At 37.8% G+C, this 24,699-nt stretch overlaps 2 protein-coding genes across 2 annotated transcripts in view; one reads left to right on the top strand and one right to left on the bottom strand.

Moving 5' to 3' along the window:
• The first annotated feature begins 830 nt into the window (after window positions 1–830).
• Window positions 831–5,581, top strand: NOL7 (nucleolar protein 7). Its single transcript, XM_069493306.1, has 8 exons — window positions 831–1,110; window positions 1,197–1,257; window positions 1,870–1,928; window positions 3,334–3,365; window positions 3,627–3,708; window positions 4,854–4,975; window positions 5,054–5,131; window positions 5,410–5,581. Exons 1-8 carry the CDS (start codon window positions 848–850, stop codon window positions 5,484–5,486), a joined length of 774 nt encoding a protein of 257 aa, XP_069349407.1. The 5' UTR covers window positions 831–847; the 3' UTR covers window positions 5,487–5,581.
• A 1,060-nt stretch (window positions 5,582–6,641) lies between these two features.
• RANBP9 (RAN binding protein 9) overlaps window positions 6,642–24,699 on the bottom strand; it is a 97,190-nt gene continuing 79,132 nt past the window's right edge. Inside the window, exons 9-14 of the mRNA XM_069492893.1 lie at window positions 23,765–23,955; window positions 22,279–22,423; window positions 18,888–19,009; window positions 17,091–17,242; window positions 10,238–10,349; window positions 6,642–7,631 (exon numbers count right to left, since the gene is read on the bottom strand). Coding sequence (XP_069348994.1) covers window positions 7,501–7,631; window positions 10,238–10,349; window positions 17,091–17,242; window positions 18,888–19,009; window positions 22,279–22,423; window positions 23,765–23,955 — 853 coding nt within the window. The 3' untranslated portion in view covers window positions 6,642–7,500. The remainder of the gene's footprint in view (window positions 7,632–10,237; window positions 10,350–17,090; window positions 17,243–18,887; window positions 19,010–22,278; window positions 22,424–23,764; window positions 23,956–24,699) is intronic.

Genomic DNA, 24,699 nt, shown 5'->3' with positions numbered 1-24,699 from the left:
AAAGGGTGAGAGGAGACAATACACAGCGATCACAAGGGACATGTATGCCAAGAAACAAAATATATTTGGAGGAAAAGCGTGTATACCACAAAACCAGTGTGCATTCACTAAGTAACGGTGAAGTCATTCTTCAACGGATAATTATTCAGCATCTGCCAAGGGCCAGCCGCTGTTCCAGGTCGTAGGGTTGCAGGCGAGAACAGGACAGGGCCCTCCTCACGCAGGGGTCACCTCTAACGGGGGCCAGTCGCTGGGCACGCGTCGGGTGCGGGACTGACTTAAGCCCGGGCTTGCGGACTCGCCTGCATCGGGGACAGCAGGACTGAGGGCAACAGAGTCCTTCCGCCAAAGCACTTTTTTTCCCGTGAAAGCCCACCTCCTCGGGGAGCGCCAGTGAACGCAGCCGAATACAATTACCGACGAATTGGAGCGACCACGCGGAACCCAGTGCTGAAAAAGGCGGCGACACAGCGACTGGGGCCGGGGTTACCGGGTTTCTGGGCACCGGACAGGGTGGCCCGCGCCAGTCCTGTCTCGCCACCCCAGCCGAGGAGGGCGGCACTCGGGGTCTCCCCCACCCGAAACCAAGCCCTTCGCCTGCCGCGCCCGCCGGCGGAGCGTTTCTGCGGGGCCTCCCGCCGCAGGCCCAGCGAGCCAGGCGGGAAGACACACGCCCACGGTTTCCGGCCCGCGCCCTTTCTTCTCTCCGCGCATGCGCCACCGCCGGTAGTGGGGCCTCCGAACCTGCAGGGGGCGATGAAAGCCCCCGTCGCTCGCTCTTTAACATCGCGCTCCGCTGGCGGCCGTTTCCGGGTCAGAAGTCAGACCGTCCAGCGCTGCGTGGGCCATGGTGCAGCTCCGGCCGCGCGCGTCCCGCGCCCCGGCGTCGGCGGAGGCGATGGTGGACGAGGGTCAGCCGGCCTCGGAGGAGGAGGCGGAGCACGGCTTGTTGCTCGGGCAGCCCAGCAGCGGCGCAGCCGCCGAGCCGCTGGAGGAAGACGAGGAAGGGGACGATGAGTTTGACGACGAGGCCCCGGAGGAGCTGACTTTCGCCAGCGCCCAGGCGGAGGCGAGGGAAGAGGAGCGGCGAGTGCGGGAGACCGTGCGCAGGTTCGGAACCCGCGCCAAGCGGAGAGAACTGCTCATTCCCGTCCCGCTTGTCCCTTTCTGCTCTGACTTGTCACCCTTTCTCCCAGGGATAAAACGCTCCTGAAGGAGAAGAGGAAGCGACGCGAGGAGCTGTTTATCGAACAAAAGGTGAGAGGGTAGGGAGGCGTCTCATTTTTAAACCACCTCGGCCGGGGTAGAATTCCCGTATTTCATGCAATTTGGGCTGCTGGGATATTGGAGTGGAGGAAAAATCACTAAGGTCCTTCTGACAACAGTGGAAAGAAAGATGCTCGTACCTTTTACTGTCTGATATGACACTCAGCTGGGCACGACACCTTAGTCATTTAAAGAGGTAGTTTCTTTATCTGAAACTAGGTTGCTGTGAGAATTCAATGGTGATTTGCAAACTAAGGGCTGTACTGATTGCTTTGCTGTTTGTTTGGCGCACTTACCACATAGAAACAACTCCAGGTGGGTACGCTTAACTGCTTTCAACTTGCAACAGTGACCTGACGGTTGGAATACCGTGGGGCACCCCTTCCAGTTTTCACTAAGTCTTCCAGAGAATGTGGAATAGGTTCTGAGTTTTTGGACCCAGTCTTCCCACTGCTTAGAGATAGTGGGGGCAGTATTCAGCCTAATTCACTTATTTGCCTAGATGTAGAGCTGTCCTTAAAATGGGTATCATCAAAATCAACTCTAGACATACTGTTATGTACATCACCTCTTACTTATTTTTAAATGTCTTTATTTCAAAAGAAAAGAAAACTCCTTCCAGATACTATTCTAGAGAAGTTAACTACAGCTCCACAGACGGAGTAAGTAATGGATCTTCTTGTATTACTTGCTTATATTCACCCATCTTTGAACCACATCCTGGGACATTTGTTTGAATCCATATAATTGAAGGAATTGTAGAGCCTAAATTAAAAAGCTACACGGTGGTATTTTAATTTGGTGGGAAAGATAGAAGTAATACTCTACTTCTTTTTATTCTTTTGCTGTTTATTTTTGTAACTCTAGTCTCTGATTTCAAGAACCCAGTGTGTTCATTTAATAAATTTTGAGTACCTGTCATTGTACTAGGGGCAGGGTCGATGGTGGTGAATAAGTGTTCTGAAATTTATCATTTAGTGGGGTAGCAGACACTTACCCACAGGCTCCTAAAACTCACCTTGTCTCATACTTGCCTTACCTGCCACCAACCTGTCCTTCCTCCTCGTTCCGTTTCATTTAGCAGCTTTGGTGTTTTTTATGGTTTAAAGCCAAAAGCTATCATTGTCCCATGAAATCAAAGTCTACTAAATTTGGCCTTCTAAATATTTGTATTTTTTTCCTATCCTATTTTTCTCCTCTCCCCTTGATGCTTTATGTTCAGAAGTTAAGCTCCCTTTTACCTAGGCCAGTGGTTCCCAAATTTTCAGTAAAAGAATTTTCCCAAAGAGTTATGCAGATCCTGAATACATTAAACATACAAGCACATCTATTTGGTGGCAGATTCCTTCCCTCTTTCACCTCTGAAAACCAAAGCTCGAGTGCCACGTCTACCTTCTTACTGGGTTTTCTCCTTCCATCACTTCCTCCTTCGTATTGAACTCCTGGCCCCAAGCAGTCCTCCCACCTCAGCCTCTCAAAGCACTGGGATTACTGGTGTGAGCCACCAAACCAGACTTCCTCTTTTGTGTAGCCTTTCTGCTGTGCAGGTGCTTTTGTATTGTACTCTGTGTTCTCATACTGCATTTTGTCAATTTGCATTTGTTTCCATTAGACCACAGACCCCTTGAGGTTGGTCTTTATCTCCATCCTTGTCTTTAAACCGTTCAATCAATGCTCTGTGAGTTCCTTAAATAAAATGAGACCTTTCATTTCGTATTCTGAATATCGTATTACATAACTTGTTCTTAAGTCTTTTACTTAACAGTAACTATATTACCCATAGCTTTCTGCTGCTTTGAAGCCTCCCAATGCACTTTGAGATTTAAAATTGTGAGGATATTCTAATCCTAGTAATACCAGCTTATTCACTGGGAGTTGGTGGAGGTGCACTGGGGAGTGACTTTTGCTTTCCAAAAGTGACAAAGGATCCTGAGTAAAAATTGAGGATGGTGATAATGAAGGAGGGGTATTTTATTTGTAAACCCAGATGAAATAGTGTGACATGTTTTGAGTAACCTTTGTTATCTGCCATTCCACTCAGTGTCTTGTTTTTTTTTTTCCCCTTAGCATAAAGAAATCACCAGGAAAGTTGAAAGAAGGTATGAACTATCCTAATTTAAATAATTTTTCATGTAAATGTCAGGTGCACTTGTAGACATTTTCAGTCCAATATGATTGGCCCTTAGGATGGGCATGGGCCTAGGCCTAGACAAGGTTAGCTGGAGCCTGTTCCTTGTATTTCTTGCAAATAAAAACTACCCATATTGATGTATAGTGGATATCTAAAGTGAACTCCAGTAAATGTTCCTGATTTATTTTTACATAAATGCTAATTAGAAAATGTAACTTAATTTTTTTAGTTAATTTGCAAAAGAAAAATGAAGACTGTGAAAAAGGAAGTGGTTCTAAGAAAGTCAAAGTGCAAAAAGTACAGTCTATCAGGTAATGAGCCTTTTTTTTTTTCATGTGGGATGGAGAAAATAGTAGCAACTTCAGATTAGATCATCTGTGGAAAAATCAGTTTCAATATTAAAAAATAAGGATCAGTTGAACAATTTGTCCTTCCAGGTCCTATGGGTTAAGTTCAAATTTTATTTTCTTGTGGGTTTTTTTTTTTTTTTTTTGAGAAAATTTTCATTTCACCTATCCCAATAGAGAGATGTTTATTTCAAGACACACTGCAGCCTGTTGTCAGTGCTTCAGACCTGCTAGCCATTCACTTCTTGAAGCGGTGTGATTTGTTCTCCATGGCTCCTAAATGTTCCTTATGTCACCCACCCTTAACAGTGGAGGGTATGCCAATACAAGGTGGCTATTCCTGGAAATGCATTCACCACAGTGGCCAGTCATCATGATCTTCCTTCAAAAGAGATCCAACATTTCCCTGAAAATGTGGCTTCATCTTCTATTCTTACGGTCTACAGAAGTCACAGAGAAAGCAGCTCCTGCTGTTACTGGAATTTTGGCCCACATATGGTTGATATCTACAATTTCTATCTCAAAGCAGCCAAGCATTATTTTGAACTGCATCCAGTACAGCTTGGTGGTCCAGGTCATTACTTGCAAATAGGAGTCCTGTTTTGGCCACCAGATCAAATGTAAAATGTAAAGCAAAGTGCAAGACCATGAGAGGAGTTCGTTGTGGTATGTTGGGCTCATACTTGGCCCAGTTTATGTGGTGCAGTTGATTTGGAGGGGATGATTGGCAACTGTGGTGAATACATTTCCAGGAATAGCTTTCAGTTCCCTTTTACTACATGTATTGGAACAATTTCTTGTTAACTAATATGATGTTTGGACTTTTGGTTTTAGTATATTTTAGTACAAATATCAAGGGAAGTGTTCTTCAGTTGAATACATCAGAGAGAGAAATTGTTAAATTGATCTAAAATTAAAAACATTTATTTTCTCTACTAAAATGTAAATGTTAGCCTATTTCTTGTAAAATGGCCCTATAATTTTAATTATCTGTGCATATACAAAATTGGAAATTGCATTTTTCACTGAGACAACTGACAAGAATACTTTATTTTGAAAGTAAGCATGTATCATCCTCATTTATTTTGACCTTTTGTATTGATCGCCAGCCAGAATAAAAGCTACATGGCTCTAAGACTAAAAGACCAAGACCTGAGAGATTCAAGGCAACAAGCAGCCCAAGCCTTCATACACAATTCTTTATATGGTCCAGGAACCAACCGAACTACTGGTAATTTTCTTACCGACTATTTTTCTTGCTTTTTACTGTGAATAAAATAAAGAAATGATAAATAGTTCTCTTTTCCAGTTAATAAGTTCCTGTCTCTTGCAAACAAGAGGTTACCAGTGAAAAAGGCTGCAGCCCAGTTTTTGAATAATGCTTGGGGTAAGATCCAGCTTTATTTTCTTGTCTCTGATAGCTTTATTAGGTTGAATAATGTTCTTTTGAAGGACATAATTCATTATAATTTTTCCCCATATATTAGCTTATATATTAATAAAGTTGCTTCTGAAAAATAGGTCAATGTGTATATATACACACATTTAATGTATAATAAACCTTGTTTTAGTATTTATAGTCATATAGAGAATCCTGAAAAAACATTTTGAATTATGTGTTTCTTGGGCATTTTATCTCTTACTGTACAAAACTTCCTATTCTAGGAACTCAGAAAAAACAAAATGCCAAGAAGTTTAAAAGACGGTGGATGCTCAGAAGGATGAAAACTCCTAAGAAGTAAATTGAAGCTAAAGGAAAAATCTGTATTTTGTATGTATTGAACTTACTCAGTTTAGAAGACTAATTTGTCTGAAAAAATGAAATAAATCATTTTTAGAACCATAAAAATCTATTTGGGGTAAGTACTTGGCCACATTTCGTCCTTTTGGAGTACACTAGTGCCTTGTAGTCTTTGAGGGTCCTGGAAGGAAAAGCAGTTTGAAGGGAGTTGGTTTTCCTTTCTTTTTATGCATTTAACCGAGTACAAGCAATACCCACACCAGCAACAGCACCTCTTCTACTCCCACCCCCCCACCCCCAGGAGGGTGTGTGGCAGGAATGGCAGGGAGGAGGAGGGAGGAAGAATAGAGGTCAGAAAAAGTCTTCTCACCTGCTGCTCTCTCTTAGATGTTTTGGTGCTGTTTTCACAGAATGTTGTTTTGTACTATTCCTCAGGGAATGAGAGAGAGAAGTAATTGTGAAAGACTGCAGAGTGTAAGTGTAGACTAAGTATCAGTTCTCACAGAAGATTCAGTGCACAAATACAGTTGAGACACACCTTTGTCAAACCGAAGGATCAGGATAGTCTGTTGAACAGCTTTTTAAATTTTACCTGGCTGGGCGCAGTGGCTCATGTCTGTAATCCTAGCACTTCAGGAGGCCAAGGCAGGATTGCTTGAGGCCTGGAGTTCGAGACCAGCCTGGGCAACATCGCAAGATCCCATCTCTACTAAAAATTTAAAAATTAGCTAGGCGTGGTGGCACGTACCTGTAGTCCCAGCTACTTGGGAGGCTGAGGCAGGAGGATCGCTTGTGGCCCAGGAGTTTAAGGTTGCAGTGAGCTACTGCACTCTAGCCCGGGCAACAGAGCCAAGACTCTGTTGCAAAATAAGTAAATTTTACTTTTTCAACCAGTTTGGGGATTTGCTTGACTGGCAAGTCTCATGTGCCATATTATGACTATGAAAATAAGGAGGTTAATTTCCTGTTGTCTTTCTCTGTCACCCACAATATCAGGTTTGACCCTAATCCAAGGAGGCCACTAAACTGAAGGTAGTCTTAAGTTGTAGAACTCAGCTTAATAGTAGAAACCATTAATTTTAATTGCTCTAATTTCATATTAACCATAAGAAGTATACACGTACTTAATATATAAACTCAAATTGACACTCTAGTATCTGTAGAAGTAAATTTTTAATGGCTGGTTAATTATATCACTACATTTTTATTGCAATATAGTACTCATTTAAGCACTTAAAAATGGAAGGTGTACAAAGATTAAATTAAGACACGGTAAATTGACTAAATATTTGGTTTTTATATAAATAAAGGTCATAACCACACTGTTGACATGTAATACTGTTATAGTACAACAGTTAAACTTGTGAGTCTACAACAGAAGTCATCTGTACTTAAACAGGAAACAAAGTTGAAAAAGACCATGTTAAAACAAAACTACTGGGACTAACAGGTTGGGATTGTAAGTAGCAACAAACATATTCACTCAGCTCCTGAGTAGTTCAAGTTTTACAGTACACATTAAAAATGATTTCTCCCATAACACTATAAATTCAAACTGTCAGATGTTTATGCATTTTGCAAGTTACACTGATTGAATGCTTATATGGGAGCAGGGGTCGGAACGTCTCCCAATTTGAAGTTTACATCACCCACATGCTAACACAAACACAACTTGTTCCATTTCCTTCCCCTCTCTCCCCCCCCACAAAGGCAGGATTTTTTTGGTTTCTTTTAGGTAATTGTTTTAAAGGATTTGTGATGATCAATTTGAACGTCTGAAATTCAGTAATATTTAACTCTTAGACAACTAAGAGGTTAAAGATGGAAAATAATTTCTCCTAACACTAAGTTAGAAAATCATTTGCATCATGCTGTAAACTAGGAAGCAATGTAAAGCGACAAAAACCTGTCCCCAGTACATAATTAAAAAAATCTAAATTTCAAATGAGCAGAGCTGGTCTACTTCCATGTTGACTATATGCCACAATATAAGTGTGAGCTCTTGAAATGCATAGCTAATGTAGGTAGTCTTCCACTGTGGCAAATGCACAGGATCCAATTCCTGATCGAGCCATCAGTCCTAGACATTGTGTGGCCTGTCCCATTGCTAGGGCAAGTGGAGGTTGCTTTGGCAGATTGTGGGTTTCTGAGGAAAAATGATTAAAAAATGGAAATAGTAATTAGCAAGCAAGACATTTTAAAAATCATCTCAATCAGGAAAATGATGGTGTTATAGTACAGAATTACCAATGGTTACACCACGCTTAACTGCCTAACCAGCAATGGTAGTCCCTAAGCAAATGATCGATGCTTTGGACATGCTACTCTGACAAGGTAGTATGGGTACTGGGTATTCAACTGTCAGAAAAACTCTTGCAAAATTAGACTTTTAAAGTATCAGATACTTAAAAACTGTTTTATTTCCATATTAACTATTATGGGGGAAATATGTAACTTCTGATCTGATGTTTGGAGTGAAGTGTAAGGAATATTTAGTATTTCCCTTCTACTTGACCAAAGTCAGTTGACATTAATTGAAAAAGGCACCAGGCTTTCATTACTAGTTTCCACTGATGGACTCTCCCACCTCTGTGGACAGGATGCAGCCGAGGCTGCCTAGCCATCTGCAAGGCACACTGGTGAATGATACCAGGGTCGGTTGGGAGCAGGTGGTGACTGAGAACACAGCAAAGACACCCTATAATTTTGGAGGTACACAGATTGGTGAGAAAGTATGGTTTAAAAAGTGGTCTGTCAGTTAAAGCTTATTAAAGTACTGACTTTTAACACTGAAAAGCAAAAATCTTTCTAAAAATGTCTTGAAGGTTCACAGAGAAGTCCTTGCTTAAGGGTAAGTGTCAAGAAGGTACATTATAAATTTTGGGCAAAGGAAGCATCTAGCTATAAGCATCTTTAAATTTTTTGGACATATGAAACTTAGAAGAATTATATATAATAACTATAAGCACTGTAATTAACTTTAAATTTTTTGGACATAGGAAACTTAGAAGAATTATATATAATAACTATAAGCACTGTAATTAACTTTAGTGCTTACAAGTAAGCACTATATATAGATGTGTCTATATCACATAGTACAGTATTTATAAATAAGCACATATCCATCCATAGCAATTTAATAATCTAGTCATTAATTTTGCAGGAATTATATATATTAAACAATAAGTTTAAGCAGTATTTATAGCTGAATCCACTTAACAATATGTAATAATACATGTATTTTAGATAATGGTGTTAAGCAATATTTAACAAATTAATTCCCTTGAAGAACTCAAGAAATAAATTGTTAAAAGAAAACTGGTCACTTTTCTTCAAAAAGTCTCCTCAAGTCCAAGTATTACCTAGCAATTTAGTCTTAATGATTACCTATAGTATAGTAATTTCAAAAAGATAATTATGAATTATAGTAAACGATAATTTTCCCTATAATGCCAGCATTATTACTAAGTTCCTTATTTTTACCAATAGAGCTAAATGAATTTTGTAGAACCAAAGAAAATTCACATTATTTATTATACACAAATTCCAAATGTGCGAAAACACCACTAAGGACACTACTACTATTCTCAAACTCCAGTACTAGTCCTTAACAAATAATAAATTAATTTTATAAAGGCAAAGAAACAGATTAAGGGTCAAATATGTAAACTTTTCATTGCTTCCTTCACATTCCTGGCATAAGAATCCTGGCCCTCATTACAAGTCTCCCTATCTGAATTACTCTTCACTCTTTGTGGCACTGCCCTCATCTTCCTAAAATAGTTTGACACAGGTGGCTAAGAGCCCCGAAACCCAACAGGGCCAGATAGCACAGCACAGACTTCTAAACTAGACTGGAGTCCCATTTTACCTGGGAATTAGATTCTAAAGTGAAATGAAAAATGACTCATATGTAAACTACCTTTGAACAGTCAACCCTATCAAGTTCATACAGAAATGCACAAAATGTGCAGTTACAGAATTCATATAAAAAGTATCTGTTTGGTGCATAAATGCTGTAGTCACTCTGTAGTGAGTTGCTCACAGGAACAGAACCTTCAGGGGAACAGCAAATTAGAGTTTCTCACTTCTTGGTCACACCTGGCTAAGCCTCACCTTCTAAACTGCTTTTCTCTTCCTCACCTGTTCTTTTTATTGGGTGAAGGCATGTAGTTGGATGTGGCTAACTCAAATGCAAATACAATTTGGTTCCCAGGGTTGGTGCTGATGGGGGTGGGGGGACAACACAAGTTACCTAGAAGTCCTTTGTGCTGCATCATAGCATAGTGGGAGCTGTGACATGAGTGCCCTGTGCCCACTGAAACACCTCAAGCGAAAAGGAGGGAACATGGTGGCAAGGGGCGCCAGCTAGGGCTCCTGACCTCTACTGGGTCACAGTCAGTCCTCTCAGATACTCACTCCTTCACTCCCTCAGTTCCACTCTCATTATACTTGCTCCATCAAAACCTCCATTTCCTGGCCTCTTCATTTTTTTCAAGCTTACACTGTTCCCTTCTAGCCTCTTTTGGGGACTAATTATTAGACTACGTTTTCATTCACATTCCCAAATTCCTTCCATAGCAACCAAACTAGAAACCCAGTTCTGATCAATCTACTACACAAAATGTATTCAACTAAAAATGTAGAAAATATTCCCCTTATGATTTCACCAAAATATAAATGCCAGCACAAATACCCTCTTCTCTAATGTTCGGAGAATCTAGTTAAGTTGTGCTCTTTGGCTTTACTTACCTAATATTGCACTGTTAAGAGCTGAGCACACAGGTTCTCTCTGAATTGGGTCAAGCTGATTTCCAACTGGGCTGTTCCAAGGATCTGAATATGCTAGTAAACTGAACGCGTCCTGTTGAAAACATACCAATTTAGTTTTAATTCATGTAGTTCAACTACTATGCTCACAGTGGTTCCAAGTGGAAAGACAGGTAAAATACGGCTTTAAGGTACTAGACTATTACAACCTTTAAACCCATTTACCCCATGCTTGGATGCTTTGTGTTTTTGAACAATTAAATTATGCAACAAAGCCCAATTTGCTTTCATTTTTCTTGTGATTAGCCATTCTCATTCATCTCCTCCCATCTCTACAACACAAACTAAACAGAAGAAAATAAAGAAAACTAATTCCAAAGGAATGGGCTAATACTGGTTAAGGTAGAGAGGAAGGTAAAACATTCAGACACTTTACAATTTCTCACCATTAACATGAATTTGACATTAAAAGGATAAGGCCTGCCTGCATTTCTTTTGTTTAATGGATGTGGCCAACTGGACACATCTCATTGGATGACGTCCTCTCAAAGTCAGTTATGAAAAAATTAAACTCAACTGGCTCCCCTTCAGGACCTTTTCTATACATTTACTATTTCCAACCACTCTCCTCAAGCCAGCCTTAAGATAACTGACATGTAGTCTTTTCAAAGAACTACTCTGTTTTTGCCTTCTTTCTATGGGAGGAGCATATTATAGCAGTTTCAGATACTGGCTTCAAGTCCAAGCTCTACCACTAACTAGCTGTGTGGCCTTTGGCAAGTAACAATCCAAGTGCCCGTTTCATCCCTTTTGCATAGTGGGGATTATAAATGGTCCTATTTCACAGAGTTGTATAGGGACTAGATGAACAATATCAGTTCATTCTAACTTTTCAATAAGTGATGTCTTATTATGCCAAAAGTCAATACACCCTCTACAAGAGTAATATTATACATATATACAAATCATACATAGATACAAGATAGCCTTAACAATTGAGAAAGCAGACATGGAGAGATGCTGCAGAAACCATAAATCTGTGAAATCAGGAATGTGTCACTTTCAAAATGCTGACTACTGAAATTCCTAAAGAGCACAATCTCCTAGGTTCGTTGCTCAAGCAATCAGCATTCCTCTAGCCATCTTACTAGGGTTATGAAAGCAGAGGTGGAGGAGAGGCTTCCTGGTCAACTGTACTCTTGCCCTTTCTTGTCCATATGGGCCTCTATATTGTGGATTTAGAAAAGAATAGCCCGCAAAGAAAAACTAAAGTCAGTCTGAGGCTACAAGACAGGAAATACATGTGCCTCTGAGCAAATGCACATGGCCCCTACATTGTCTTACATTGCTAAATATTTCAATCAGGTTAGTCTTCTGTCTTAGTTACAATAAAAGTTCTTAGAAGATAAAAAAATCACTTACCATACAATTTAGAATCCCCTGCAGCTACTCACAGGTAGTGGTTACAGGGAATATAATTCATATGTCTGCTGCTATTAAGACCTGCTTCTTCCAGTAATTGAACATGTTTTATGCATCCCACAAAGCTACTTGGTTCTATTTCCTGCCCCCCAACCCCCAATCCAAACTTACCTTCGGATAGCCTGTATCCTGTAAAGCTAACTCTAATCAATCACATTATTTCTAAAGACTGAGCTTTGCTCAAGACTTAATTCATTCCACAACCACCTAATGAGGTACCCTCCCCATAGTACAGATAAATTTAAAAAGATACACTGAAGAATTTGTCCAAGGAATAACTGGTACATAAAAACGTCAAGTACAAAATTATCTTCAGGGGTCTATATCCTGACATGCCACCAAAAAGGTTAAACGTTGCAGTCCCAAATCTCAAATTAAGACTATACCCTCTAGTATTTAAAACAAAACTCAGAGAAAAAGATAATACTAATACTGGTAGTAATTTATTCTGCATAAATATTGTATGAGGCAATGTTTCAAGCACTAACATGGATCATCTCATTTAATCCTTACAATAACCTGAGGTTGACATCATTATGCCCATCTTACAGAAAAGCAAACTGGCAGTGAGGTTAAGATCACACTGCTAGTATTGTTCTTCTGTACTTCTTTTAATAAGATGCAGATTCTTTTTTATTACCAATCTAAACATTAAGAAGAAAAAAGTCTAAAATTTTGCTCTCACATTTTATTTTCAGTACAATTTAACCAATGTCTATTGAACACTGAGGATTGAACACAGCGATGACCAGGACCCAGTCACTGCTTCAAGGAACTCACACAGTGTCACAGGGTAGGCAGATAAGTCAATAAAGTCACATACAGTATATTAGTGCCTTAACTGAAAAAGGTTCAAGGTACATGCAGACTGAAGCTGAGAGAAAGGACAAAAAGCATGGTTGGAAACATGGGTAAGGGGTTAGATCCTAAAATGTCCAAAAACACACTGACAATCTTGAAATTCTTCTGATAAGGAAATGGGTTTTAAATAGCAATATGGATTAGACTTGATTTAAGAAGGATCATACAGTAACACTATGAAACATGGCTTGGAAGGAGAGTGAAGCTATAAGCAAGAAAACTAATACAACCTTAAAAAAATGGTTTACACCATCAAGCTCCCAGTAGTAAACATGTAGAGCTTTATCCTTTCTATATAAAGGAAAATGAATGAAATCACCAAAGCAACATTAATGTTTTAAACCCTATTGTAAAACTTAATTGATGGTGACAACCAAAGAAATGCTAGTAAGTAATTTTATGACACTATGTATGTTACACCCACTAAAGTAGGATTAAAGTAGTAGTGTCCCTAGAACATTCTTTCATTACGGCTAGTAAGCTGGTCGAAGGTTTCTGAAAAGCAATACAGCAATATGTAGCAAAAGCCACAATAACGTTCATGTTCTTTGACTCAATAATTCTGTATTTTAGGACTTTATCTCAATGGAATAATTTTAAGGAAGAAACAGATACATGTATAGAGGTGTCACTAAAGCATCTGACATAAAAGCAAACAGAAAATCCAACAACAGAGCAATATTTAAATAAACTGATATACAAACACAATAGAATATCATATAGCCATTTAAAAATAATTGTAAATAATGCATAGAAACTGGGAGGAAATAAATTTCTATGACAAAAGTAACACAAAATACTGTCACTACAGTTATTAATTAGGTAACACACATGGGAGTTGAGGCACAAAACTGAAAATACCTGTGAAATATTGTGGCATTATGGATTTTTTTTTTTTTTTTTTATTTTAAAGAAAAAACATGGCCGGGTACAGTGGCTCACACCTGTAATCCCAGCACTCTGGGAAGCCAGGCTGAGGAAGAGCGAGACCCTGTCTCTACCAGAAAATGAAAAATTAGCCGGGCATGGTGGCACATGCCTCTAGTCCCAACTGCTCAGGAGGCTGAGGCAATAGGATTGCTTGAGCCCAGGAGTTTGAGAGTGCAGTGAGCTATGATGACGCCACTGCACTCTACCCAGGGAGACAGAGGGAGACCCCTGCCTTAAAAAAAAAAAAAAAAGAGAGAGAAAAGAGAAAAAAACATTACCTCAGTGGAAATAATTTGAGGGAAACATGACATCATTTAGGTAGGATTCTCAGTTTCTAAAACAGGGTGAATCTGAAGGGTTCTATTTCTGATTCAGTTACTAGATTAAAAACTCCCTGCAGGCTGAGGCTGCTCACTCACACCAGACTCTCCCAGAGTGCCCACAACAATGCCTCAGCACACTGCAGAAGTTCAACATACAGCTGCTAACAAACTAATCCAGGCAGCTCTTTTGGGAGCCACTGGAAGATGCAGGCAGGTAAAGAACAAAAAGACAACAGGAAAAGAAGAAAGGAAGACTGAAAAAAGAAACGATGGGCCACCCACTTTCACCACAGGTGGGCCACTCACTGTCTGCAGTATGCCTGCTGTTCCACAGCTAAGGAAAGGCAAAACACACGTGCACCTTATGGTAAAGCAACTGAGGTAAATCTCACTTTCAACTTTAATCCAGTCATTCTCTATGTAGGTATATATGGCTCAGAAGCTGATGTAAATCCAAAAACATTACAGATTAAAAAAAACCCTACAATCACATGTGATCTGAAGGGAAGAATAAAAAGAAGAATAATTTCTAAACCTCAGCTACAGCAAAAAAGGTTTTCTCTTCAGGTTGCCAGCCTTGTTCTTTGGCTACATATAAGGTGGATCAGTTACTCAACTTATCCCAGTAGAGCAAGATAAGCTCGGGAAGAGAAAGGAAAGCAGCTCAGAGTATCAGGAAAGTCTCTAAAGGCAGTTGGCATTTGCTTAGAAGTCGGAGTACAAAATCAAAGCCATCCACATTCTTTAGATGAAGATGGATTACATCTTGACATAATTCAGTGTATGAGCAAGGAATAGCTTTGAGAATTAGCCATGTAATGCCATTTTCTGAGCTTCATGCAAATTAGAATCACAGACACAGTAAGTTGATGGAGTATAATCTTAAATTTTCAAAGGTACCACATAAATCACACATTTCTTCATTCTGCTCAATTAGCATAAAGCTGTAACAAGAAAACCAAGTCAGATCACCCAGGGTAAAAAAAAGTCTTAAGAAGTCTTAAAAACATTTCATATTCCCAAATATCCCCTAAAACAATTCTCAAAGTATGATCCAGGGACACCTGGGTCCAAGACCCCATTAGGCGGTCTGTGAAGTCAAAACTACTGTCATAGGGATATGATGCTAAGATGTTCCTTGCCTTTTTCACTTTCATTCTCTCCTGAGTATACAGTGGAGTTTTCCAGACGCTACACGATGGGTCATATCATAGCAGATTAAATGCAGAGGCAGGTATGAGAGTCTAGCTCATTTTCTATTAAACCAAGCATTAAAGAGGCTTGCAAAAATATAAAGCAATGCCACTCATTTTCTATTTTTGGTTTGGGGAAGATAGTTATTTTTCATAAAAATATGTTACTTAATGGATTTGTTATTTTAAAAGGAATTAACAATTTTTAGTTTTAATTTCTAATATGGCAAATATCAATAGATATAACTCATATATACAAAAACTATGGGAATCCTTAATAATTTTTAAAGGAATCAGACACCAAAAAGGTTGAGAACCACTGCCCTAAAACATCCTCAGTACCTATCAAAGTAGTACTCAGTTTCCCAAATGGATAATTTTAGACACCTCAAATAATACAGAGCCTAAGTATTAAGTTTCTTTTTCACACTGATACCAGAAAAAGTTGCACAAAGTTGCACAGTGATAAAAATCCTCGATTTGGAAAAATCAGTTGTACTTTTCATGATTCAACTTCAATTTAATCCGCATATATTGACTACGTAGGCGCTACACATTAGAGGTGTATACATTAGAAAAATAAAGGGAGGTTAAAAGACATAGTCTGACCTCAAGGAAATCTTAATCTTCTAAGGCAAATGTAGATGGCCATCTTCCTCGTATATGAATGTCTGATTTGACTTTTAAAATCAAAAATTATTTCAATTACATAGTCCACCAATTTTTTTTATTTAGCATAAAAATAATTTAACTTTTTTTGATAGCTCAGGGTCACCATTAGAAACTGAAGTTATTGTGCTATCCAGCAGATGACGTACTAAATATAATAAATACACCTTTCTTCCCACCTAAGCTACTGAAAATGTAAGACTATGCCTTTAACTTAAGGAGCCACAGTCCTGGTGTAGGCAGATAAAGTCTACACCTGTGCTGTACTGAGGCTACAGTGCAGGTGGATGTGTTATTTTTACTGATTTTTATGCCAAGTGTATTGTATTAGGTGTTACTAGATGCTGTTGACTGGTACACAGGTTGAGTACCCTTATCTGAAATGCTTGGGACCAGAAGTATTTCAGATTTTGGACTTTTTTTTAAATTTTAGAATATTTACCAATTGAGCATCCCTAATATGAAAATCTAAAATCTGAAATGTTCCAATGAACGTATCTTTGGGCGTCATGTTGACACTCTAAGTTTCAGATTTTGGAGCATTTTGGATTTCTGGATTAGGGACACTCAAGCTGTACTAACTCTCAGTTCACTCGGGAAGAGATCCCTGGGGTCTTTTGCCCTTTCCTAGCCATACCCAAGTGTCAGCCCCCAGGCCACCACATGTATCTCCCTTTGTTTTGGGGGGCTTCTTCCAAAACTTTTAGGAGAAAATGTTTATAAGGAGTCAATTGTTAAAGAGCCAGAATATCTCTACAACTAACTGCAATGCTGACTTAAGTTGGAGAAAACGCCTCCATCATCAAATGATACACAAAATTGTAGCTAATATACTGAACTATTTAAGTTTTCCCTCCTACCATCTCATGGACATCAATCCAGAAGAGATTTTAAAATGTATTTTAACTGTTCTGGCCATTAAAGATGACCCAATTCTTTACTAATCCCTATCAAAATGAAAACCATGTGTTACACATCCAAATTGCCTGTGACCCCAAACGATGTTTACTAAACTAGGAATATTTCAAATTTATAGTTTTATCAGCACAGTCACATTTCTCAAAATAACTTTTCCACTTTTACAGCTGAGAAAATAAAACTAAGAATTAAACTAAGTTGACAAAGGACACACAACACCGATAAGTAGCAGAACTGGGATTTCATCCACATTTTTCTTGTAACTTGAAGTCCAGTGCTCTTTCCAGTAGATCAGAGCTGCCTAACCCCATCAAATGTTTCCACTCTTAGATGGGCAGGAAGCTAAGGGGAAGTTCAAGTTCCCCAACAAGAATTTCTAGCACCCTGCCTGATGTTTTACAAAACTACATTTTAGTTCCTTTGATGTATTTATAATATTTCAAGGAAAAACATATTCACCTTCAACATTTTTTTATTTGCTGTGTTCTTGCCACATTCTCTCCTCAGCTGTTCACTCATCGCTTGCAACTCTCTTCCAAAGTGGATCATTCTTTCTATGGCGGCTTGACTTCCTCCACACAACTGGCGTCGTAACTGACTTGAATCAACTTCTGTAAGCAAAACGGACGAGTGTTTTACTACCTTATGGAATGGTGTATAATAAATACATGAACATAAATTTCTTATATAACAATTTGTACATTTTATTTAGTAAGTACTACATAATATTTCATCTAAATATGCAGATTTTTTAAATGTATTTGTAATTTAATATGGAACTTTGCAGCTAAAAGGTATATTATTATCAAGGTCTCAAGAGTCTAGGATCCAATTTCTATTATAGCATGCAGTTGAGAGTCAAATGACAACCTTTCTGTGTTCGAGTATACTTAGTACGTCAGGGAAAATTTTAGGAAAAGTTAAGCATAATCCTCTAAAACTACATTAAGCAACATTTTAAATAAAGAAAAAGAAAAAAGTTAGTAATTGCTTCTCAGGCTGCTTTAACTGACATGCAACCACAGATGTAACAAAATGTTCCTGGAAGCTAAGAGAGGCTAAATGACTCTAATAAAAACACAGAAGATATCATATTATACTAAAGAAAAGGATTAATTATACTACTTTTACAGAAATACTACTTTTAGAAAATATTACATATCTTGATTGACAACTATCACTGATCAATAATGTAACTGTATGAATTGCTACTAACAATAATATATAAATTACTATGATGAAGATGATGGTGATAATGGTCAACATTTACTAAGTACTTTGTGCTATTAGTTTTTCACAATGACCTATGAGGTAGTTATTATTACACCCATTTTACAGATGAAGAAACCAAGGCACAGAGTGGTTAAGTAATTTGCTCAAGGTCACACAGCTAGTAAGTGGCAGTTGCAGAAATCAAATCCAGGTAATTTGGTTCTAGAACTCCTGCTTTTACTCACTATGCTTAAATTACTCTTTGGAAGCTGAGGTGGCTAACATCTAATAGAGTAAAATGTGCCTTTTTAAATAATTTGAATAAATATCTTTTAATCTCAAAATACTTAGAAATCTAGTGTTGCCATAAAATTCCAACAAATAAATAATTCATAAGCTTCAATAATTCTCACTCTCCATTTGAGGGGAAAGTTTGCCAGCAGTTTAACGTTATGGTACAATTTACTATATAAGATGTGTACAAAATAAAATCATGCATGCTAACAGATCTTTGAGCCACATGGTTTTTTGTTGTTTGTTTTGGGGGGGGTGAGGGAGGTCACACTTAAGTACCTACTATGTACCAGGCACAGTACTATGCATAGTCACACGTTTGCATTAAATGAATTTAAGAAATTCTGTTTGATTAGAATTTATAAAATCATCTCTACCCATTTGGCCTTACTGACTAAATTAAAAGAAGTGTAAGAATTTTTCTTATCTCCAGCCTAAAATACCCTGAAGTCTGAACACTAGGTAAGTTACTACTGCTGCATTAACAGCGCTCAGGTTGAGCCTAAACAGCTCAGAAAGAAAACTGTCTGGCACTTACTTTGAGTTCAGAAGTAACCCAAAAAAGTACCTCTACTTGCTCTAGCAACTCATTCTCAAAGGAAGTTTAAATAATATGTATTACTGTCAAATCCTATCGCACATACATCTTTAAATTTGGTTTATGCTCATCAGCTGTGAATCAGTACAAGTAAAAACATAACCTTGTAGCCATCATTTTTTATTAAAAATGTAAGAAATATCACTGCAGACCCATTTCGGTGTCACAATCTTCCATTTCGTGGTCATGTTTAGAGCTACCATTTAGGAAACCATTGGATGAAGTTTCTCCAACTCCATTGGAGTAGTGATCTGTTTCCATGTCTACATCATTACTGAAAACGAAAAAACAAACCTAATTTTAGAAATATCACACTTGCAGTTTAGTTTAAAATAAGTTACTACTCAACTATGTAGCCTACTTATAATCTAACTCCATAAAGTAATAGCAATCTGCAAAAAAGGTATTTTGTTAAATTTCAAATGTATTCAAAGCCAAACAGCTGACTTTTAACAAATGTGTACCCCTGGAGATAAGGGAGGAAAAAAGTACATGTGCTAAAATGTAGTGGTTTTATGACTTTACATCAATATGGAGAAATCATACATCAGCATGATAGTCTTACTATTTCTCAAACCCAGACCCGCACTTTGTTAACTGACTGCTGCCCCAGCACCTCCCCAGCACTCATTTCTCCCCAGCATGTAACAACCTCACTCTCAAAACAAACCAATAAATCTCACACCTGGAACCCACTTCACCTCTTTCTTGCCCTCCTAATTCAACCTGCTTCTAGACTATATTTTAATAGTTGACGGTTTGGCATTTGTCCTTACTACCTAAAAATATATACACTCTCTCAAAGGTGATGATAACTTAAAAAGCGACTCAGTCTCATCCTTTCATACCTTTTCAGCATCCAACACACTCTCTCTCACAGGCTATCTTATTGGCTAAAGCATTGCCGAATCTCAATTTTCAAACCATTGTCTTGGATATTTTCCAGTTTTCACTCATTCCACACTGAAGAAAAACGTACGTGCCAATAACTATATCTGGACACATTTAAGTTATCAATGTATGTCCTTCAGACCCATCCACACTCTCATAAGCAACAATAAATATCTAATCTTTCAGATTTCTATGAAGATCTAGGTAATAACTATATATTAATAATTTAGAAACACTTGAAAATTTAGGAAGTATTTAAAAAAATGACCTTTCTCATCACAAAAGCAATATATATTCATTTGTAAAAAAAAATTAATACAGATGAGCAAAAAATACTATGCATAATGCCATCAGAGACAACCACTGGTTAACACCTTTGGGCACGTATGTGTGCCAACATTCCTGTCAGTAAAACCTTTAAGGTAAAAAGACACAGATCTGCAGAGAAGGGGGATGTGACCCTAGACTCCAGACCAGATTTATTCAGCCAGAAAAGCTTGATTATTATCTTGACAAACCTTGAAAATGGTAAGAAAAACCAAAATTTAAAAATAATGTTGAATTTAATGAAAATCCTTACCATCTTAACTTTCAGTGGTCTTAGAAAAATACTAAAACTTTTTTTCTTTTTTGATAATTCTGTTCAGTATTTGAGAGGCATTCATTTATTTAACACACATTTAAAAGCCTCTGAGGTATGATCCATGTTGGATGCTAACGACATCATGAAATAGCCTGTGGCCCTTAGTAGCAAACAGACTGTAAAAAGCTAATTATTATACTACAGAGCAATCATAATCAATACTATGATGAAAGTTAATCCCAAGGAGCGACAACAACATTTGGTGGGGATGTAAATCCAGGAAAACATCCTGGAAGATCATCTGAATTTGGAGTTTTGCAGCTTGAACAGAAGTTAAGATGGAGCAAAGGCGGGTAGGGAGAAGAGCATTTCAGAAGGTAGGAGGTACAATGGGAAAAGCACAAGTTTGCAAGTCAAATCCTGGGAAGGCATCTCAGCTCTGCAACTTACTAGCTACTAATTATTGACCTTAAAAACAGTCATTTACTTTTCTGACATTCAGCTCTACATCTGTAAAATGGTCTTTAAATAGTTAATACTACTTTGCCTACTTCACAATATCATAAGGCGTGCCACTGCCAACTACAAAATAACTGTTACTATTTAACAGTTTAAACTGGTTCAAAAGTTTCTTTCCCTTCTATGCTATGCACACAGGAAGACGCTGTGTCATCAGCCCCTTCCGTTAGGCTTGCTTCCCTGAACTCAGGTAATAATAGGTCTCTTTAGCAACTTCCTGCAAGTGCGGATAGTATTTAAGAGAAAAACTCACAAATTGACGGTAATCTTACCCTCAAACAATGGCAGAATCCCCATCAACAATAACGTACCAATGTACTTTATTATAAAATACAATGAACTACTAAAGGCCTAATTTTTAAAATTTTTATTACAATATTTAGATTTTATATTTTCCAGTATGTCATCTCTGCTGTGAAAGACATCCCTGATCTCCTCAGCAAAAATAGTCACTTTTTCTACTGTTCTCATACCATTCTGGGGGCCCACCATTATAACTTGTATCAATAACACAACACCATTACTTTAGTAAATTTCCTCTGTGTGTGACAGATAATCCAGAAATTTTGATTAATCTCCAAAGTTTCAAATACAGGTTTTCTTCATAGACTCCTTTCTGCAGATTCATATTTCCATTAAGATTCCATGCTAAAAGTTAGGTTCCTTCTCCTTTAGGAAGAAAATGTTGCACTGATGACCATTTCTGGAAAATGCAGCATGACCAATTGGTTCATGTTATAGGACCAAACCAACATCAAACTGATTGGGACACTGGATGACATGGGCAGGCTGAATTCACAAGAACTTGCTCTTGCACAGTAGTTTTCAATTCAAATGATTTCACTTCATGAACTTTTAGGTTTCATGAATATTAAACCTGAGTATGTCAAGGGCCAAACTATACTGACAGACACGTATCTTCTCTCAAAGTCCTCTGAAGTTGGACACCACCATACCTAGCAGAATGTTTGGTACCCAACAGGTTCTTGATACTATCCTCATGCCACTGTTTACTAAATGATTTAACCATCTGCTGTATGTGAGCTACATAGAGACAGGCTTTCAAAAACGATTCTTTGTAAAGTTAGTTATTTTAAACTCAGAAAAGACTTTATATATTTATACCAAAAAAATCCACACACAGGAAAAATTAGCTGTAAATTTATCTTATATTACCATTAGGGGTTAAATATACTACTATGTCTTAACTTGAAAACATAACAAATGGCATGTATGTGATTATCTGTATAGATCTGTGGTTAGCAGGAAGAAGATGCATAGAGATCTGAATCTGCTGTTATAATCTTACTTGAGAGAAGAGGTTTTAACAGTAGAGAAAGAGGAAGGAACTAAGGAAAGAGCTTGTGTGCATAATGGGAGACTGAAAAGCTTTGGAGAATTGATTCCCTATCCTTTCATTCTCGGTGGGCTTGGGAACTCCCAGACTACCACTATGGGCCATATAAATCAAATTCTTTCAAAATTAGTACAATGATGACACCTATAACTACCTTGCTAATATTAATACAAAAGCTGGAGAAATCACTTACCTGGTGAAGTTATTAACTTGCTGTGATCTTGACATATTTATACTATTCAGTTCTGGTACATTCAAATTGGATGACTGGTGTTTACTATGACAATATGATTGATGTGCTTTATTTGATATTACACCATTACTACAACTTTCAAAACCTAAGGGGGAAAAAGGAAAAGATACCGCATGGAAATAGAAACAAACACTAATTGTTAATTAGGTTGTAAATAATGTTTTTATATTTTGATTTTGTATTTAAGACTTCTAGAATGTAAAGAAGTCAATGGCTTACTTAATAAGCAGATAACTTCTCTGAAAGGATATTAAGAATATGTAATTGTGAGGCTGTAATTATGATCTCTAACAGTTATTGAAGGCTTAATTATGGATCTCATTTAACCCTACAATCCTGCTCCAATGGCAGTATTATCATCATCATCCCCATTTTACATAAGAATACAATGAGGCTCAGAATTTGCCCACGCCTGAAATCCAAAAGGAATTGTAGCTAGGGATACAGACATGAGCATCATCCCCAATGTACAGGGAGATGATGTAATTAGACTGACAGGAAGTAATGCAGAAGGAGTATATACTGACTGTGAGAAAAAGCAAACGTGATACTTTACGAAAGGAAAGGAAACATTACCTGAATTGTTTCAGAAAATTAAATGTACAGAGAAAAGTTAACATCTTGGGAAACAGAGAACACCAAAAGCCACAGAAAGCAACACTGAAGAGCCAAAAAGAGGGATGGGAGAAAATGAACTGGGCAGAGCCAATTCTTGAAGAGGCTTGGTTGGGAAAGAACCAAGAGAGACAGGCAGCCAGCTATTAATAGGTTTGGTTATTGGTAGCATAAGATATCACAGTCAGATCATCTTTAAATTTATACATTAAAACACGTAATTAGCTTTTCATTACTAAATGTCAATGATTTAATTCTAGTGACAACTCATTTTGAATGTTGACCTTCATTTATGGAGATCTGCTAATAACCTATTTTCATAAAGGTTTTTTTTTTTTTTCTTTAAGAGATAGGATCATGCCCAGTCTGGAGTGCAGTGGCATGCTCATACCTCACTACAGCATTGAACTCCTGAGTTCAAGCAATTCTCTTGCCTCAGCCTCCGGAGCAGCTGGGACTACAGGCATGCACCACCATGCCCAGCTACTTTTTCTAACTTTTGTAGAGACAGGGTTTTGCTCTTGCTTGGGCTGGTCTCAAACTCCTGACCTCAAGCGATCCTCCTGCCTCTGCCTCCCAGAGTGCTAGGATTACAGACATGAGCCAGCCAGGAACAGCTATTCTTTAAGTTACCTCTGAGTACTGATAATAGTAATATATGAATCTGAACAATTTTTCATCCAGAACATCCTGAAATCAAGTATACACATTTACAAAACTGCTACAAAGAAAACATCTAGATTAAAAAATTTTGGGTTCAGAATTGTAACGGTAAAAATTTAAAAAATAATGTTATAAGAGTGAATCTCACCAGAAAAATGTGCAGTACTTCCTTTGCCTGATGCTAAATTGTGGATATTCATTCCGTGGCTGGGGCTCATACTTGGACTACTAAAAGGTCGAGGACTAACAGGATAACTGTCTTGTGATTTTGGACTTCGGCCTCCCAAACATCGTACTTCACTATCTGTACCATTCACCATTTCTATAAACTGACGTACTCTAAAAGAGAAAAGAAAAATTTATTTAGGATAATCTTCAAATGGCCTTTTTGAAAATAGTTTAAAACACTTATCAGTAGGTTTGGTCTTTAGATAGTAAGCTAAAAATATTAAATATAGTGTCATATATTGTATTGCTTAGAATTTTAAATTTTCCAAAAAAATTAAGAATGTAACACAAAAGAGACTATATTAGTATTATCCCCTTTAATTTAATTTACTAAGAAAATGAAAATTTATCTGTGGCTATAAAAAACATAATATGGACTTCATTTTTGTTTTAAAGATGGGGGTCTCACTATGTTGCCCAGGCTGGTCTTGAACTCCTAGGCTCAAGCAATCCTCCTGTCTCAGCTTCCCGAGTAGTTGGAATTACAGATGTATACCACTGCATCCAGCATGATTTCATTTTCTTAGCTAAAAATAATTTAACCAAAATATCTGCACTTGGTAGCAAATCAGATAGTACCTAAGGACATAATTTATGTACATATGATACATATAAAGCATAGCCTTCCTCCCCTCCCTCTGTCACCCCCAGTCCCATTCCCAACCTCTTAACCAAAATAAGCCTCATTTAAACTTCAATTCGAAAACAATTCTGTTCAACCCACCACTGCTAAATTTGACTAGCTACAAAAAAAAAAAAAAACCAAAAAACAATTCTGTCATTTGACTTACAAAGGATTTCTTACAAAGAGTTGAAATTTTAAGCTCAATAACATCTAATTTTTAAAGTACCAAA

This window comes from Eulemur rufifrons, chromosome 18 (assembly GCF_041146395.1).
Source record: "Eulemur rufifrons isolate Redbay chromosome 18, OSU_ERuf_1, whole genome shotgun sequence".
Lineage (NCBI taxonomy): Eukaryota > Metazoa > Chordata > Mammalia > Primates > Lemuridae > Eulemur > Eulemur rufifrons.
The sequence above is the reverse complement of the archived record's forward strand: the minus strand, read 5'-3'. Positions and strand labels throughout refer to the sequence as shown.

Excerpts from the sequence above, each read along its gene's own strand:
- NOL7 (XM_069493306.1), top strand. The coding sequence starts at position 848 with ATGGTGCAGCTCCGGCCGCGCGCGTCCCGCGCCCCGGCGTCGGCGGAG. Across the intron at positions 3,366-3,626 it reads ACCAGGAAAGTTGAAAGAAG|TTAATTTGCAAAAGAAAAAT; the intron begins GTATGAACTATC and ends TAATTTTTTTAG. Across the intron at positions 3,709-4,853 it reads CAAAAAGTACAGTCTATCAG|CCAGAATAAAAGCTACATGG; the intron begins GTAATGAGCCTT and ends ATTGATCGCCAG.